The following is a 19,794-nucleotide window of genomic DNA, read 5'->3' as shown; positions in this document are numbered from 1 at the left end:
GACTGAAGAGGTAGCACCCTTTTAAATGGTTATGTATTGTATGGTTGTCAGTTATTGAGAGGGTAGATTAAATATTTATTGTTAATATGATAACACTTTATGAACATCTGTCAACTTTTGAAGGGACAAAATGGAAAGCAGGTTTAATATTGGCTCCACAAGGACATCGATGACCTGTAATAGAAAAGAAATCCTTTGTTCATTTTTCACTTACTGCACAGTACTGACATGTATTTCATAAGGTGTAGTAATTATTAATGATTAACTATGTATATTGTACTGTATTAATGTTCTCTTCATAATTACACCAAAGGAAAGAACAGTAAAGCAAAATGATTATACTGTATCTAAATATGCATGTTGCACCAGGAAAAGCACTCTGTAAATTACAAACCAAGTGGGCACAAAAAATTTCATTATCAAAATCAGCATGAAATACATCATTGCTGACTTTGTTTCCTTACCACATATAATACGAAGGTTTCCACTTCAGGGTATACGCAAAGATGCCATGGTTCTAATATGTATGTGGCATTACATTAGTAAAACCCAAAGAGACCAATCATAGTATTCCTCATGAACTAGTACATAGATTAGTCACAAGAACTATAATGATGATTTTGATGATGGACACATAGGTAATCAGATAACGTAAACCTCTCCAACACAGTTAAAGAACATTGCACCAGAAGACAATATTTATGGTGATATGGAGTCGTGCAGCTTCATTGGAAGAGACAAAGTTGAACAGATTAAGTGGGGAAAAGCAGAAAGTAATACAGCTACAGTGGTATTGCAAAGAACCTTGAGTATCGTCCGCAGTGCACCACACAAGCCACAACACAGGTGGTTCCCCACATGGACATGGCAGTTATGTAGGTATATGCAGCCAGAAGGCAAAGGAAAAATGACATTTTTAATCAATTTGTATTTTTCATAGCTAACAAACCTTCAGTCTTAACAACAGGATAATTCTAGTGCCAGCTGGAAACTCGGTTTATACGAGGTGGAAGCTGGTCACGGACCAGGATTGGTATCTCGTGACACATAGTATTTCTTCCAACCCAGTTTGTGAGAGAGGCTGGCAGTAAAATTCTTTTTTCCACACAATCATCTTAGGTAAGATATAAACTGTCCCACCAGTGGCACTGGGTGAGCTACACAACTTATTGGGCAGCCACCACCGGACCCAAGGAAAAAGTGTCCAGGGACATGAGGCCAATGTCCTTTGGGTAAAAGGAAGTGAGCATAGTTTGCCGAAGCCAGGAACCAGCATTCAAAATCCTATGAGCAGACCTCTGATGATTTACAAAATGCAGTACAACTGATATATAGCAGAAGAAAATATATCAGGAACCTGGATCACAGCCAACAGACAAGTATTAAATCTAATCTGAAAGAAAATTCCTCTCCTCCAAGAGGATGGCCGATATGCTGCCAGACATTAATGGTTTTCCTGAAAATATATATTTAAGTATTCTTTTTCAGTTCATACCTGAAACCCAGCTATAAGAGCCAACTTTAGCCTGGCACTTGGGACATCCAAGCTTTCCCTCTAACTGACTTGTTATGTCCCCCATCCAGGCAATTGGAAGTGTATATATGCCTTCCATGCATAATGAAAATTTTTCAAATCTCCCTGACCACTTTCCATCACACCATCCTGGACTCTCCCCTGGACAGTGTGGTAACATGGAACCTTTTTGCACCAATGCTGACCTGTAATATGACAAGAAAATATTGATCAAAATGGAATTTTGGCTACAAAATTAGACAATCTTAATGCAGATATAAAAATGTTTAATCTTCAATCATGTTACCCATTTTCAGTACCAAAAAGGCAAAAATGGTGGCGGGAGAAATTCAAAATCTGAGATTATGTGCAATTTCATGTAAATTATTAGATAAGATGAATCATCAAAGGGCTTAAAAAATTTCTTCAGTTGTTCAATACTAGCCTGATATATTGTTTTCTTAATTGTTCACATTAATGATTTTTTGTCCCTCTGTACGAAACATACTTTTGATGATTAGGAATATATTTCTAAGCAGATATTTTCTTTTTCTTTATGCTGTCTGTGAAATGTGGAGCTACCGAAAATGGTCTGGGAAACTTAAGAGACTACACTAGATATTATGAAATTAAGCAGTATGCTACTTTCTGAAATAGCCATTATTTTATTTAAAAACAAAGTTCAACAAATGCAGGATCACTAGTCTGCTTTCATTTACTTGAAACAAACTGATAAATTATCAACAGTATTAGCCCAAATTTAGGTTGGGACATCAAAGTGTTTACAGTGGTTGTATGTTTTGTTTACAACCTGTTTGTATTTTACAAAAGGAAAACTATTTAAAATGGCACTTTCTTGTCTTTTAAACTGTTTTCAAATTCTGCTGTTTCACAGGGGAAGCTTTCACTTTGAGGTTTCATTTCAAACTAGTCCAGTTTTTTAGAAGCAACCTTTTTCCAAAAAATATCAAACTGATTAAGATGAATGGAAATTTTCTGTTTTTCCAAGCAGTTTCCTTCATAAGATTTCTCTTTATGACATTTTTAATAGTTTTCCACATAATGTCCTAAACTGATGAGGCAAAGTTTTTGTCCTTGAAGTTATTATAATTCAAAGTTTTTATTTTGAGAATTTATTTTACAAGAAGACCCTACTTGCCAGTTAGTACTATCAACATTAGCTAAAGTTATAGTTATCACCACTAAAAAAAAGTAGCTTCTGGAGACTAATAAATAAAAGTCACTTGGGAAACAATGGCTTCGCAGACTCACACATTAGCGGATTTCTCTCTGGAACATTTCCCCCATTACTCGCGGAAAATTTGCCTATTCGCTGTATTTTTCTATGAGAAATATCCACAAATTCCTGTTTTTTTTATCAATTTCATCATAAAATGCACTTTTTGTGGTAAAATTATTAAAAAAACCAGGTATAAAAATTTGTTGTGGGTTTTTCTTGAGTTTTAACTAACAAAATAGGAGGTTTTAAGCGTTTTTATAGGGGTTCCAACTACTATTCGTGGGTTCTAACTATTCGCGGGGGGGACCACTGTATACCTTCTTATGAATAAGCAACAATGTATATGCTAGCACAGTCTGCAAGATTTTGTTTAAAAATGTGCATAACATACCAACCACATACTACTGTCTTGAATATGGTGAGAAAATTACCTGCATCTTTTACATCTCAGAGCAACAGGATCACTTTCTGATGATGTTATTCTAGGATCAGGCTGAATTAAATCTTGGAATTTTTCTCGGAATTGTACAGTCCCATCTGTTGGTAATAGAAATCTATATATTAATAATATTAATAATAATAATACAGGCACTCCCCGGTTTACGATGGCAGTACTATTCCTACACAATGTCGCAAGCTGAAAATTGTTGTAAGCCGAAAAATCATCAAACATTTTACGAAAATGTACATTTGAAGAATGTCGTAAGCATGGGATGTCGTAAACCAAACCCGTTATAACACGGGGACTGCCTGTAATAATAATTAAAAGAATAATAATAATAATACGCAATAATAATAATAATAATATCAGCCACATCTATGTACAGCATACTTAAATATTCAAAAGAATCCATGCCTTTTATAGGCAGCCCCTGGTTAACTGTGATATTAGCTAAGGGCTATCTGGTTTTACAGTGCGTTTAACGAATTTGTTAACAGGATTTTCAGTGCTAATCTCCGGTTAACAGCACTGTCCAGTGGATTATTAATGCTGTTATCATTGATTTTTGGTTACTTGTGATTTTGGTTGATGGCGTCAGCCGGGAATGGAACCCCTGCCATTAACCAGGGAACTGTCTGTACTTTCAAATATGCATTTTAATACTATTCCAAAATGTTGCAAAAGCAATCCATGCCCATCAAAGCAACAATGCCTTATACTGATCCCTGACCAACTACTCTATGAACATAATGAAAAGTTAAAGATCCCTTTACGGTTCTTGCAAAAATACAGTTTCTCCCAAAAAGATGTACATGTGAAACTTGAATGCCCCTGATGCCAGCTATTTTTGGTATTAATGCAATTTTCTTAGTCACTAAGTCTCAAACCTTTGTACCATATGAAAGGGCATCATTAGTGAAGCATGCACATCATTTATAGTTTTTTTCTTCTACTTCAAAAGTTGTCAAGGTACACACAGTATCTATGGCATTTGAAACCATACTTTCAACTTTTGGCATTTAACACAGATCTGTTTAAATACATAATGACAGTGATAAGACAAATGTGACAAGACATGCTTACTGACATAGCCAGACAAACAACTTCCTGCCTCCACACCTATGCAAGCTGGTGTATCTTTGTACTGAGCTTAATTAGAACTACTTCAACTGTAAAAATAAATTAACTAGCTATTACACAGTTGGAATGACAAGGTAAGCATGACATTCAGACTGACAGACAGAAGGAAGGATACAAAGACAATCCCCCTTTATGTACTGCTATGCATTGGTTATCTACCTTTGAACCAAACTTGACTGAAATTCCTTACAGTTTAAGAAGAGTTGCATGGAGAAGGTAAGTATATCAGACAATGCTGACAGAGACAAAAAGATTTCCCTTCATTTGCATCTCTCTACATGTGGTCTACCTTTATATGATGTTTAAGTGAGATCCTGCAACCAAATAAGTGAAGCTGCAATGACAAGTCAAATGTGACTTACACACTGATGGACAGACAGAAAGAAAGACTGTCGCCCTTGTTGTATATCTATGCATGTTGGTCTACTTTGTACCAAGTTTTAATTATATGGGAAGAGTTTTGATGCTAGGGTATGTGTGACAGACACAAGTACAGACAGACAAACAGTCTTCCTTCAAACATGAAAATTTACCTCTGTAACCGGTTTGACTAAAATCCTTTTAATTAGTATTTGGAAAAAGTTGCAATGACGAGGTAAACATGGCTGGCACACAGTCAGATATATGGACAAATCTTCCTTCATGCATCTCCATGCATGACAATTTACTGTGTAAGTGGAGTGGCAATGACAAAACGAATGTGACAGACACTGATGAGTGGACAGAAAATGAAATCCTTGAACTGTATCAGAGGAATTGCTAAGTCAAGATAAATTTTACAGCCATAAAGAAAAGGCCAGACAGACAGGTTAATATCCTTTCAAGCACTTCTATACCTGATGGTCTACCTTTGCACAAGTGTGGCTGGAATCAATTAATTTATATAGGAGAATCTGTAATGAAAAGTTGTGTGAATGATGAACAAACAAAACAGAGGGGGAAACTATTGTCCCATAATTTTCTTGACAGAGGACTGATAAAATGCAAGAACATCATATTTTTCCTCTATCTTAAATACATGCAGTAATTTAAAATCCACAAGAGCTACACTCACAGTGGCGGATAATTCTTCTCCTCACCTTTCCCCATCTTCCTCTATATTCCAATACAATTAGTATCCTGCTATTGTAAGATGATGCGAAAAGCACAGAGGCCTTTTAAGTTAAATTTCATTTCAATGGCTTAATGAATATTGTAAGTATGTGTTGACTGTCAATTATAGTAAGTGGGCTGTGACATTTTAAGAATTCTGTTCGTTCTGTCATCCTCTTCATGTTGACTTTGCTCAAAGCTTGGTTGATTGAGTGATTCCAAAGAAATCTAAAACAAGGAGATATATCCTTGGAGTTTATGGTCATGGGTATTTTCCAAAATTCTTGAGTGTTTAAGGAATTCCATGAGGTACTGAGGTAATTAAATCTCAGGAAATCTGCTTTCTTGTAATCAATGACTTTCAAAAGGAAATGACATCTCTCCTTGTTGATCAGATGTCCTAACTCTTCACAGAAGTAAAGAAACACTTTTTGAGAATATGTACCTGCTCCTTTGCTGATGCAGGTAATTACTAACCCCTGAAAGGCTAGAAAAAAAATGGTGCCTTTATAGTAAATTCACTTGACTAACAGCGTCATCTATCAGTTTACAGAAGCACATCAATCAAATCTGGTGAATACCAGACAACCTCTGGCATGACAAATGCAGGACATTAATTGAAAGCAATAAATCATAGGTATTTCTGATAGCCCCATTAGTTATGGTCCTGAGGGAACTAAGCCCTCAAACTAAAACAATTATGATACTGAACTTATGAAATTATGTACAGGGAGGATGGTAAACCATCCCCAACCATTCCTCAACAAAAATTCTTGCATCAGAGATCATAACTAGATGTAGGGATGGCCAAAGCACTGTTGTCTTTGTCAGACCTTACTCTCAGGTTAACACTGGCTGCTACTTCAAGCCACCCTGTAACTGATAAAGTAGTTTGGAAAAGAGTGACAGGCAAGATGGTAGACCTTGAAGGAAAGTTATGTAAACAGTCACATAGTTGCAACCACAAAAGTCATGAAACTGGTAATATTTTTGGCAATTACTTTCTTAAAGTACAACTCACAAAAACAGTCAGATTATATAAAGTGTTTGGTATTTGAATAATATTGCTATGTACTTTCAGTTGAAACTATATTTTCTTTTTGGAGCATGTTGTTATTTTAGGAATATCTTTGTGCTAAATGTAAGTTGGAATTTTCACTTATCTCTTAAATAATAAAACACCTTTTAATCAGTGAAGTCTGTCTTTCAAAATAGTTTCTTGCACGATCCAAATGTAGGAAACTAAATATTACAGTCTCTTTGAGAAAAGAAATAAATGACAATAAATTGTGATTGAACCGGTAAAACTTTCCACTTACGTTTGGTAACAGAAAAGGTTGATCTCATAGAAAAAGCAGCCCCTGCTAACCTATACAACCTGTACTGTATGTTGTCTTCAACAACACTCCAATGCATATTTTGATAAGCTAAAAGCTGCTTCAAGAATCCTGAATTGGGACCTACACATCGCCTTTTAGCTTTTACCCTGAAAAGGATAAAGTAAAATATTGAATTAGCAATTCAACATCGTTTGTTGTTGTAAGAACCATATTTAAAAAAAACAGAACTGATAATTTCCAGAAACTGTTATAGGTACATATGAATGTGGTACTGATTGACCGACAACTCTTTAGAGTTGACACTTCAGCAGATATATTTCTACATAAATTATATACATAATCACAGTTTATGCTGGAAGCCGAAATATTTGATACAATTTTTACCATCATCAGTGAGATGGAAAAAATCTTGACTGGCTGATTTTAACTGATGTCAAAAGGGTAAAGACTCATGATAGAATCCTCAAAATGCACCATAAAAGAATGAGCTATGAGCTAGTAATTTTTATAATTATTACTGTATTAAAATTAAAGTGTAATATACATATAAGTGAGACTGGAAAAAATATGGCTGGCTGATTTTAACTGATGTCAAAAGGGTAAAGATTCATGATAAGATCCTCAAAATGCATCATAAAAGAATGAGCTATGAGCTAGTAATTTTCCTAATTATTACTATATTAAAATTTAAGTGTAATATACATAAATTAGAATATTAAACTTGCTTCAATGAACCTTAAATGTAGTTCAAACTGAACATATCAAAGCAAAGATTTACAGTACAAACATACCTTTCAAATGCCTCATCTAGAGTTAACTTGTGTTTCTTCATAAGGTGTGACATAACTAATGTCGCACTTCTTGAAACTCCAAAGAAACTGAAAGAACAAAACATGTCAACTTTGGTTGAGTATTTGACAACAGTTTTGATAGTCACACATCAGTTGGCACTACAAAAATAATTTCAAAGGAGAGTAGTGTTGTCAGTGGACCTCATGTGGTGCACTGTAGGCATTACTTAAGGTTCTTTGCAGCGTGCTTCGACCCCTAGCTGCAACCACTTTTGTTCCTTTTACTGTACCTCCTTTCATATTCTCTTTCTTCATCTTACTTTCCCCCCTCTCCTAACACTTGATTCATGGCGTAACTGTGAGGTTTTCCTCCTGTTACATCTTTTAAACCTTATACTGTCATTTTCCATTTCAATACTGAATGACCATTTTCACAAAACACTGCTCTATATCATAAGTTTTAGGTACCAATCTTAAGACTGAAGGGCCAAATTACATCAAACTTTTTTTAACTACAGTGTTCCCCCGTATTCATGGGGATGTATACCACAACCCCCCCCCAACCAATAGCTAGAATCTGTAGATAGTTGAAACCCCTATAATAAAAAAGCTTAAAACTGCCTATTTTCTTAGTTAAAACTCAAGAAAAACCCACTAAAAATGTTTATACCTGGCTTTTCTAGTAGTTTTATCACAAAAAAAAAAAAATCAGGAATTTGTGGATATTTTCGGAAAAATACCATGAATTTTCTGTCAATAATGGGAATATATGTTCCATAGAGAAATCTGCAAATAGGTAAATGATGGGTGATACCATACTCTGAAAAAACTAGTCCAGTATGCAGAATCTTGCAGCAATGGATCCTGGATTTAAAAAAATCTATTCACTGTTCCTCAACCAAACTCAGAAAAGAACAAGGAGGAATTCAGTGATGATCTGTTCTGCAGTTGGACTGCTTTCCATTACAACTTACCATGAAAACAGACCACAAACTGCATCCTGCTAACACCAGATTGTCCCATAGTTTCTTGGCGTAACTCATTAGGAAGGTCAGTGTTGTTCCTCTTGACACCAGTCACCTGAATTTTACTAAAGGCCTGTCCACACGAGCGGGCCTGATCGGCGTGCTCCGGGGTTGACGGGCAAATTCTGTCGGGCTTACCTATGAATGTTGTCCACACGGGTGAGGCGATGGAGAGGTGGGCGTACCCGACGACGCCAGTAGTGTATTCAGTGCGGTACGATAAACATGGTGCCTACCGCAAAGAATATAGTTTGGCATGATAATTGCTTTGTGTGGGATGAAAAAGAAGAAAATATGGTGCAGAGAATGGCTCAGTAAAAGAAATGTATATGGTTAGCGTACGTCTGCCAGGGTTGAAGTTCAAGCCATCGGGCACCACCATGGTGATTTTGCTACAAGACCCATCGGGCAATTTGACGGTTTGCCTGTCAAGTGTGCCCGTTAGAGGGGAAGTCCGCCGATCAGCCCGATCGTGTGGACAGGCCTTAAGTCCTGCTCAAAGAACAATTCAGACAGCTAAAGTCTAGCAATATGTTCAGCCATAACACATGGATGCCTGGAGCGTAGCAATAACTAATTCCAAGACTAATGCATGTGAGGACAAGAAGGCAATACTTTCCCCATATGGCAACTCCTTTTGAATTTTGTTTATCAACTAACAGAAAGTCTCTTCACCCTTTGGCTTACCAGAGGTGGAGGGAGAAGCTGAGAACACACTATCTAGTATTAAATGAATTCTTTGGTCAGAAGGTTAGAGAATCCAACTGCTTAAGAAGCCCATGGGTCCACTTTATAGAGGAAATAAAAGTGCCTGGGGGTAGTTCTCAAAGCCTCTCCAAGACCATTGCAGTTGCCAATGACACCAGTGTTTTCCAGAAACTGCCTCTACACTCATTCTGGTTTGGCTTCAAAGGTGTATGGCACTCTAGTTCCACAGGATTCACCCAGACCAAGATTATACTTCCACCGAGGCAGAAGAGGGTGACATGTCAGACTGACCTGGAGACAGATCCCCATGTAAGAAGAACACATCCTGGAGCCCGCGCAGTAACCCCAAGTTTAGTCCTCTCTCAAGAATTCTTGGCTTGGAGTCTGCCATCTCACCCATAGTGGACTCGGCAATTGCATATTTATAAAGCAAAGAAAGAAAGAAAGAACACAAAAATGAAAAGCCTCACACAACCCAAGTCAAGTGAGGCTGACTGTAGAGCAGGAACTTGGTATCTTGATATTGGCCAATGAAAAGTTGGGTGCTCAGCTAAAAGAAAGACAGGACCTCCATGGCTCCACCTGTCTTATATCATGCACAAATTAACTACAGTACATTTTTACCAAGCTTCAATGAACCAGTTTATGCTCAAATATACTCTTATATAAACACAAAGGTCTACATATGGTTTGTCACCACAAACAGACCTATATTACTTAGGGCTTTGAATAATAAAGTAATTAAATTTGGAAGTAAGAATTTAAATAAAATTGAAAGTAAGAAACAAAACAATAAGAGATATTTACCAATGAACAAGAACACTGCCTTTTTCTTGGCCATCTTCTATGAATGCATTTGCTTCTTCAAAATGGGCTAAAAGATCTTCATTTTCCATATCATCCACTGCAATTAAAAAATTAAATCGCAGCATTTTAGTATTCAGAACATGATCTTGTTAAAGTACGCTGAAATTATTGGACAATATAAATTTGACTTTAAACTCAATAGAAGATAGTATATATAATTTGTCAATTCAGATATATAGTTAAAATCATAGCTTAGAAGCTGCCAAGGGACAAAGCTTCCTCCTTATCCACTAGTCTTCATGATATTCCTGTGGATAACACTATAATAATTACAAAAGAGAAAAATATGTAGATAATAATAACCACTGCACATTGTCATGCAAGTATACTACCATGTTCACAGCATACTGCTAGCTGTTTCTTATCAAGTAAAGTGCTCTGTCATTATGGTCATTCCAGCTTTGCCTTAAGGTAGCAACACAATCTAGCATTTGAAGGCGAGTTTAAAATGGATTTTAAGTGTATAATTTGTAATAGGCTACTACAGAATATCAAGAGTATTTACAGTTTAGTGCTCTATTGCCATGGATCACTAACTAAATTACGTACCTTACATTGTTGAGTTTCATTTCATCAGCTATTGCACAAACCATGGAAACACTTTGTGGCAAAGTAGACAAGTTATCATCTGAACTTTTCTATTAAATATGGTGCATTGTACTAAGTACATTGCTATCTTTTTAATACCAAATGGCTTGGTAATAGTAAAGGCTCAATACTTACCTTCAATATACAAAAAATTCATGCCTGGAATATAAGTGATATTTGTAGGGAGAGGCTTGGAATCCACAGTGAGAATGTGTGAGATGCGATATTTCTTCAAGATTTCTGTATCCAGAGCAGCAGTTATGTTTCCTGCAATGATGTATGTTATTAATGACCACAGAACAAAAACTTTAGATGGGGCACCATCCAAAATTCTATTCTATTATAGATTCATGTCTTTCTCCTTTTCATTGCCAATCTCTTTCCGGTATCCTCATGTTCCACCAAGTCACATTAGGGCAATAATAGTCTACACAAACCATCTTCTTTTCCTTCTCAATATTCCTCCAAAGCTCTATCATCAAGCAAGTTTAACTTTCACTGAAGCTCCTAGTACTGATCTGAATATATAAAAATGGAGTAATCAAAGTATTCCCCCTTTAGCTCTAGCATGTACAGTAGTGCCTCAGGATACAAAATTAATACATTCCGAAGCAGCCTTTGTAACCTGATTTTTTTGTATCTCGAACTACGTTTTACATGTAAGTTGCCTAATTCATTCCAAGCCCTACAAAAACACCACAGTACATTTTATAATAAAGCTGAATTGACCAATAAACAATGAAATACAACTATTTGGACCATTCAATATGTAACCTAACCTTTGCTGTACCTGTAAATAAAGTGTATTAATGTATAGAGAACAAGAAATACTGTACGTACATGTACGTAGTAAAATGTGGAACTTTACCTTTCGAGTGAGGCGATGTTCAAAAGTGGCAACAAAGGAGGAGGACAAATGGCAGAAAACATGAACACTTAACTTTACGAAACATTAAAAAATGGCAGAAAACATTAATACTAAACTTTACAAAACACATTAAAAAATGGCAGAAAACATTAACTAAACTTTACGAAACACATTAACAAATGGCAGAAAACATTAACACTTAACTTTACTAAAATCTTACAATTAAATTTCTTTTTTTTTGCCTTTTACTGATTTTTACATTTTTTTTTACTTTTTTACTTTATGTTTTTTACAAAATTTTAATTTCTTCACCACTTAAAATTTTCTGTTTTTTCGTATCTCGTATCACTTGGGTCTTCCTGTTTGCTTACTACTAAAGGCCTCTTTAAAAAATAACTATCCACGGATGATTGCTTCTGCCTGCTTTTCAAAATGTTCCTGAAACGACTCGGGCAAACATCATCAAACTGCGCAAGCATACGACCTATGTAACACTTTTCGGGGTGTCTCTTTTCTACAAATGATTGCACTTTATGAAAAGCAGCTAGAGCATCCTTAATTTCTGTCGTTGTCATAGGGTCCTCCTCCTCCTCCTTGCTGCTCCTAGAGAACTCTTCTTGAACAACGTTATGTTGCATGGCCTCCAACTCCTTCAGATCATCCGTTGTAAGCTCCTCTTGGTGCTCCTCGAGAAGGTCATTGATGTCATCCTCGTCGACAACCAGCTCCATGGACTTGCCAAGTGCAACTATCTCGTCAAGATCTGGTTGCGAAACAGTTTCAAGATCATCAACTGTTTCTGAATATGCATCAGCTTCGCCCACGTTGAATCCCTCAAGTCTCAGGCGGATACGGCATCAGGCCAGAGTTTCCTCCACGAAGAATTCAAGGTTCGCCTCAAAACCTCCTGCCAAGCTTGATCGATGAGTCGGATGCATATCACGACATCAAAATGCTCCTTCCAAAATTCATACAAGGTGAGGTTTGTGGTATCGATGATGTTGAAACATCTCTTGAAAAGATGTTTTGTATACAGCTTCTTAAAGTTCGATATCACTTGCTGGTCCATGGGCTGGAGGAGAGGGGTGGTGTTAGGCGTTGAAGGCTCGAGGAGTCTCAAAATGATAGACAAGTAGGGGCTTCACCTTACAATCCCCACTGGCGTTGGAACAAACTACGAGCGTAAACCTGTCTTTCATAGGTTTATGCCCGGGTAGCTTCTTCTCTTCCTCCATGATGTATGTCTGCTGAGGCATTTTTTTCCAAAAAAGGCCAGTCTCGTCACAGTTGAAGACTTGCTGAGAACTGTAGCCTTCCTCGATCGTCATCTCGTTGAACATCTTAATAAAGGCTTTGGCCGCTTTTGTGTCCAAGCTGGCAGCCTCCCCATGCCGCACCACCGAATGGATGCCAGTCTGTTTACGGAATTTATCAAACCACCCCTGAGAAGCGTTGAAGTCTGGGGTTGCCATTGATGTCCCTTCTCCTCCGTTGTCTTCAGCCTGGGCAATCAGATCACCGAAAATAGCGCTGGCCTTTTGGTAGATTGCAGTCTCAGTTATTGTATCACCAGCGATTTCTTTGTCTTTAATCCATACAAGAAGCAGCCTCTCCATCTTATCATGCACGTGGCTCCTCTTGTTGGACAAAATAGTCACGCCCTTGGAAGATGTAACTGCTTTGATGGCTTCCTTCTGCTTAAGGATGGTGCCTATCGTCGACGGATTTCAGCTGTACTATTCCTTAAAGATCACACTCTACCGTATGCCAGCTTCATACTTTTTAATTATCTCCATCTTTGTCTCCATAGAAAGCATCCTCTTCTTTCCGTGAACTTCAGCAACATTCTTGGGACCCATGGCTAATAACAAGTTAATTAAGTTCACACACAACATGATAAAGTAACTTACTACGAAGAAAGCAAAATCTCTAACATGAATTTACGTTCAGTAACGAAATCTATGTGAACAAACAAATTCCACGTGCGTACGTTAACGCTGATGCGACGAAGTGGTCGAAGGACGCCTTTACGTAGAGGGATGATGGGACAGATGCTGACCAATAGGAGAGCAGGATCTTACAGCGGTGACTAACATCAGGAACCAATGGGAGAGCGGGAGGATGGTGGCGAGTATGCTCAGTTGGCGGCGTGCAAGTTTTAAAATTGTTCTCAGCGCCCCGGGCGAATCTCGGACTTAACCCTTTTACAACCTGAATTATTTTTGTACACAGAAGCAAAAAAATCTTCGTCTTTGCTTTTGTAATCTGGATCTTTCATAAGAGGTTCCACTGTAGTAATAATCTCTGCCTCTGATATTTTGTCTGTTCCTTTCGGTCTCTTCCTACTTAACCAACCAACCTTTTTAACTTTATTATGCCCAAATGTGACAGTGGTTTTTAATTTGCCTCCAATTACGACTTAAAATAACTAACATATTGGAGAATTTTAAAATCAAACCCTCTTACAACTTTGGACATAAAAACCAACAGCATGTTTTGAGGGAACATACACAATGAGTATGATCTTAATTAACAGTATTTACTGATCTCTACAGATGTAAATCTTTGTCAGTGTTTAATACGTACATTAAGCTTTTTTAACCAAGCTTCCTACCTAAGGTTTTACTTCTCTGTAAACTTGGCTTTTTGCCTAACTCAAACTTAACATGTCTTAGAAATGAGCAATAGAAGTTCTGAAACAGGTCTGACATGTGTTGGCAGTGAAATCTGTCAAGCATTAGCACTGTAAAGTCCATGTGAAACCAGCTGAGCTACCATGACCCTTAACTTTGTGGGGAACTTGTTTACCAATTAAAACAAATCCAGAGTAATACAGGAGAAAAATATTATTTCCCAGTACAGGCAGTTCCCGGGTTACGATGGGTTCGGCTTACGACATTCCGAGGTTAAGGTGCTTTTCAATTATATTCATCAGAAATTATTTCCATGGTTACGACGCATGTTCCAGGGTTACGACGCATGTTCCAGGGTTATGACGCCTACAAACGCTGATCTGGCAGAAGAAATATGACGCCAAAAATGCAAAATAATGAATATTTGAAGGGTTTTTTATGAAAAATGCAATAAGAATGCAGGTTACATAGTTTTAATGCACCCAAAGCATTAAAATTAAGGTTTTCTTAGGATTTTTTATGATGTTCCAGCTTAAGACTCGTCTCAAGAACAGAACCCCTGTCGTGACCCGAGGACTGCCTATATTGATCCTTATGAATGAATGGACAATGGAAGTAAAAAATAATTACCTATTTAATAGTAGTAATTGAAAACAGTGCAGAACTTCATAAACTGCCATTACCATTCACCTGATAGTTTAAGAACATAAACAATACAAACTCGGTTAGTAATATTAATGATAATTACAAAATCAGTGCAGTTAAAAAAATACTGAGTAGTATACAGTACCTAAATGCATGAAGTACTTAATGGATAAGCAATAGTACCTGACTCACAGTGGTTCCCAGTACATAAGTACCAACAGCATGCTGCAGATCAACTAAAAGAGGTATATACAAACAAATTTTTGGCAGTACCCCTTTGAGTCTAGCTTCATAGTTACCGGGTACCTTGTTTTTACTCTTTTTCTATAGTCATCCAGCTTCCTTAACTTTAGGTATCTTCAGTATCCACCCCTACTTGAAAACATTCTTTCAGCAAGCCCCACAAGACTAATAACATTCTACTAGCTAACCTACAAATAAATTATTGCAGTGATGGTTAACAATGAAAAGGTCCACAAGGATAATTTAAAATGTTTGTAGTCGTGGTGGCTACAAGCGAACAAGATATACTGGAAAGTTGGAAAGGGCAAATTATTAAGATCATTACGCACCTAAGTACAGCCCTTCTTCAATTTTGTTCAGATCAGCAGTTTCAGGCAATAAATCCTCATCACTATCCATACTGTGAGGTTGGTAAGTTTTTTGTGAGGGGAAACCAAAACCAATCTGAAAAAAAAAAATTAGGTAATGCAATAAAAAACAGCTATAAGAAACAAAGTAAGACACTGCTGCCAACTCTGCATCATGAAGATTAATCCTCCGTAGGGGGGTACCGGCATCAGTGCACCTCATGGGATGCACAGTAGGTATTACTTAAAGGCTCTTTGCAGTGACCCTTCAGCCCCTAGTTGTAACACCTTTCATTCCTTTTACTGTACCTCCATTCATATCAGCTTTCTTCCATCTTGCTATCCACCCACTCCTAACATTATTTCTTAGTGCAACTATGAGGTTTTCCTCCTGTTGCACCTTTCAGACCTACCTACTCTCAATTTCCTTTCCAGCAATGAATGACCTCATAGGTCCCAGTGCTTGTCCTTTGGCCCAAACTATACATTCAATTCAATAAAGTCTAATCTATATAAGTTGTCAGATAAGTAGCATTCTCTACCCCACCTGACAGGCAGCACCAGAAAGGACACTGAAAATAATAAGTACCTTATCGCCAATTCATGAACTACAGTAAACTCAAACAGCACACTCTCTAATATTAAAAACATTCTATGAGACAAAAACTCTTTAAATTGTAAGCTGAAATAATCCAGAAGTTGGCATCTATTCTTATTCTTATAGCAATACGCTATGTTGAGGGCAATCAGATGTTCTGGCTGATTAAAAAAGAATGTGTTCCAGGATTTATCACTTTCCAGGATACTATCCCACAGGTTAGATTCATTTGTGTGATGTTTTACTTTTATAATGTAGCTAATGAGGTCTCAGTACTGTACTCATTTGGCTAATAGCTTTATCTAGCTACACTTGCTATGCCTGGGGATTTTAGTTTGGCTACCATTAAAGCAAGTTGTCCATGTCTGCAGTTTTAATGGGTGGGTCTAGCCTAGCAAGACTATTCATTACTGCAGGGTTAGCTGAATTTTTGCTAGTTATAGCCTATTGGCTTTGAGGGGACCAGAGGTCAAAGTTCTTCTTGGCAGATGGGGAGCTATGGCTGCATCTTAGGTTAAATTGGATTGTGGTATACTGTGGCACTAGGATGTTACACCTGTAATAGGCTACTTGGAGGGAATACGATCTGACCAGATCTACCTTCACCTAACCTTACTTATATTATATCTATCTAGATTAAGTCAGTCAAAGACATCATGCCTTTACCTGGCCATGAGTGCTTTAACCCTGCCCCCCCACCACTTAGCTGTTCAGTTTGAAATTGCTTGTGTACATTCCTCACATACCTACTACTACTCTCACATTATTTTCCTTGGGCATGGGTTTAGCTAAGTACTAAGAAATATTATTGGCATGATACACATTCTTTAGCCTATTCAGTTTTCAAATCCAAGCCTAACATCAGTTTAAATCTAAATTCCGAATTCAGTATTATATACTATTTTACTTAAAACCACTTTTGCATTTTGGAAACACTAAAAATATACTACCTACTATTTTTCCTACTGCCTGTTTCAACATTTCTGACTTCAGGTTTGGTAGCAAATGAGTAGCCTAATTTTAGATTGTGAACCCAATACTTGAATGCTACAATTCTGGGGACCACAGGGGAAAACCAAGGTTCTTGGTTATGCGTAAACGCAAAATGAGTGAAATAGTACAAGGAATTTAATTGTTAAGATTCATTGTTAGGCAGGTCGGATTTACGTAGGTAAGTGATTTTTCAAGAATTTTCGGTTAAATTTCACATCAAACCATTATCGCATTTTGAAAATGAACGTGTAATTTTCCTAGGTAGATCTAGGGTACCTATCTTCGGCGGCCCAGACTATGGCAGTTGCGGTTTTTCTATGCAGTTTTACCTACTGAACAAGATTTTTAAGTAATATTTATTCGGAAGACTGTAATTAACCCCCAGGGGCCGGTACTAAACACAGCGAATTACACTGGACGCCCCAATCCCTAGTGGATGTCGTATTAGTGGTTATGTTTCTTGCAGGGTAATTCTAAAGAATAGTTCCCTACGAACTGTAAGAAACGTAACCGCAGATACTACGACATCCACTAGGGATTGGGGCGTCCAATGTATTTCTCCATGTTTAGTACTGACCCCTGGGGTTTAATTACAGTCGTCCGAATAAATATTACTTTAAATTCTTGTTCAATAAGTAAAATAACATAGGAAAACGTTAATTGCCATAGTCTAGGCCACCGCAGATTGCTTCTGTAGAAATACCTTTTCCTATGTTTAAAATGATGTTTTGAACGTTTTACTATGAGATTTGTTTTGTTAGCAAACGATGTATACTACCCAACCACCTAGGTATGTAACAAATGGTAAAATGTCGTTACTGTTACTCATGATTACCTATTACCTAGCCTAGTACATGATAGTATTAGGTACCTACTAGGTAGCTACTACCTAGGTAGTTTGAAAACATTCTCTGAACTTTTCTGAATCTACTATACCTAAATGTGAAGTACTTAGCATACCCTTAGGTAGCCTCCAAACTACTAATCTTTTTCATACTACCTAGTATAGTCCTACTATAGTCCTACTACCTACCTAGCCTACCTATAGTAGGAGGTAAGCTTGTCCACATACTACTTTCCTAATCCACTGAACTGGTCATACCTATTTAGGCTAATTACTTTAATACCATATCTCGATACTACTATTTGAGTCTTTATATTGTGCTATTACCTATTCAGAAAATCGTACATAGCTAGTTAGTAAATCTGCTATCGTAAATTTATGCCTTGTAGCAGGAAGTTCATTCATGGGAGTTGTGGTACCTACCTACTTAAAGTAATATAGCTAGGCTAGGTATACCTACTATAGTAATGATTTACCGAACTCGCTATAGCCTATAGGCTACTACGGAAAAATTGTTAACCAAATTATAGGCTGATCATTCATTTAGAGCGACATTAATTACGTAAAGGGACAATTTTGAAGACTGCGTAAAGGAATATGATATTCCTAGTCAATTGCTTAAATAGTGTGAGAAAACTGAGAATGGTGTAACTGTTTACCTTCTTGTAGTAGTAATGAGAGGTTAATAAATTTTGGAATGGCTCTCCATAACTTAGTTTCCCCAAGGTATTAACAGTGAATGTGGTTATGTATGCTTAATTATTATGTGGTTTCATGGGTATTTGATAAGTTCCTTACAAATTCTCATTTCATACCCCACAAACAAGTTTATGGCCACATTGGCTCCTTCCACTAAGATGCAAAAAAAAAATAATAATAATAAATAAATAAAGGTTTTCTGGCACCTTTTGAATCTTTTAGCTGTAAAAAAATTATTGAACACAGTGCACGACATATCTTTTATGTATTTTCCAGGCGCTCTACTCTGATTTCTCTGCAAATACTGTATATATATCCAGCATGAGGTAATATTATATTCGTGTCTTCTTGACTCAAACATTCCTTCTTTATTTATGAAAAAAACTATGTTCTGTTATCTTTTTTATGGATTGCACAAACTTCAATGATATATTTTCCCTCTGAAATTTGCTTTTAAAACAAAATATTTATTTTTCATGATAAGGATAGCGTCTTTTATGGCTATGGCCACTCATTTCTTCAGTGAAGGATTGCTGATCTCATTTGTCAGTACGTATCTTTTAACCTTTCTTTTAGTTTTTCGTTTCTTAGGGTTTAGATATATAGATTTAAACTACATTTTAACCAAGTTTCTTCAATGGTGTAACACCATCCAGCATGTTTTAATAGGAGTTACGATCTTGATATTCAGTTATCACTCTAATTTGACTCTTTTAGTTCTTTTTGAGAGAACATAATCCAAAATTTTATTCCGCTGGACATGTGCATTTTTGTCAATAAACCCCACCTCGCAGTGCTTGAAGGTTATTCATATATGCTTCCGATGAATATGTATTGCATATGTAAACAATCACACACCTCATCATTGACCAATATGATTATTGTGAAAATGAAAATTACATCCAATTTTGCTCGAGGTGATTTCTGCGTTTCAAATTTGGTTTATTCCTTGATGCAAACATACATTATCGACTTTTCTTGTTTATTTTCTGTTTATTTTTTCACATATAAGTCATAAAACACGCATAGTACCATTTTGTCTCACCATTATACTTACTTAATTTTTTTCATCTGGCAAATACCTTTCATCTCGGGCCTCTAAACAATAGTCACAGCGCCAGCGGAGACATTTACATGGTGAAGCGATTCGTTGAAGTAATACATTGCGACTGATTCAG

The 19,794-nt window shown here is 36.8% G+C and overlaps 1 protein-coding gene across 10 annotated transcripts; it reads right to left on the bottom strand.

Moving 5' to 3' along the window:
* Positions 1 to 62: 62 nt before the first annotated feature.
* LOC135217455 (dual specificity protein phosphatase MPK-4-like) lies at positions 63 to 19,794 on the bottom strand. 10 transcript variants are annotated; one of them, XM_064253341.1, is made up of 9 exons: positions 19,674 to 19,794; positions 15,465 to 15,579; positions 10,882 to 11,013; positions 10,099 to 10,195; positions 7,559 to 7,645; positions 6,747 to 6,913; positions 3,185 to 3,290; positions 1,496 to 1,719; positions 63 to 174 (listed from the first exon to the last, which is right to left on the bottom strand). In XM_064253341.1, exons 2-9 carry the CDS (start codon positions 15,532 to 15,534, stop codon positions 98 to 100), a joined length of 960 nt encoding a protein of 319 aa, XP_064109411.1. In that variant the 5' UTR covers positions 15,535 to 15,579; positions 19,674 to 19,794; the 3' UTR covers positions 63 to 97. The 10 variants fall into 10 exon arrangements, with proteins under 10 accessions (XP_064109411.1, XP_064109409.1, XP_064109403.1 ...); XM_064253339.1 differs by lacking the exon at positions 19,674 to 19,794 and adding an exon at positions 18,577 to 18,705; XM_064253333.1 differs by lacking the exon at positions 19,674 to 19,794 and adding an exon at positions 18,480 to 18,573.

This window comes from Macrobrachium nipponense, chromosome 7 (assembly GCF_015104395.2).
Source record: "Macrobrachium nipponense isolate FS-2020 chromosome 7, ASM1510439v2, whole genome shotgun sequence".
In the NCBI taxonomy this organism is placed as follows: domain Eukaryota; kingdom Metazoa; phylum Arthropoda; class Malacostraca; order Decapoda; family Palaemonidae; genus Macrobrachium; species Macrobrachium nipponense.
This window is presented reverse-complemented; position numbering and strand designations above follow the sequence as displayed.

Excerpts from the sequence above, each read along its gene's own strand:
- LOC135217455 (XM_064253341.1), bottom strand. The coding sequence starts at position 15,534 with ATGGATAGTGATGAGGATTTATTGCCTGAAACTGCTGATCTGAACAAA. Across the intron at positions 6,914-7,558 it reads CTAGATGAGGCATTTGAAAG|GGTAAAAGCTAAAAGGCGAT; the intron begins GTATGTTTGTAC and ends TATCCTTTTCAG. Across the intron at positions 175-1,495 it reads CTCTTATAGCTGGGTTTCAG|GTCATCGATGTCCTTGTGGA; the intron begins GTATGAACTGAA and ends TTTCTATTACAG.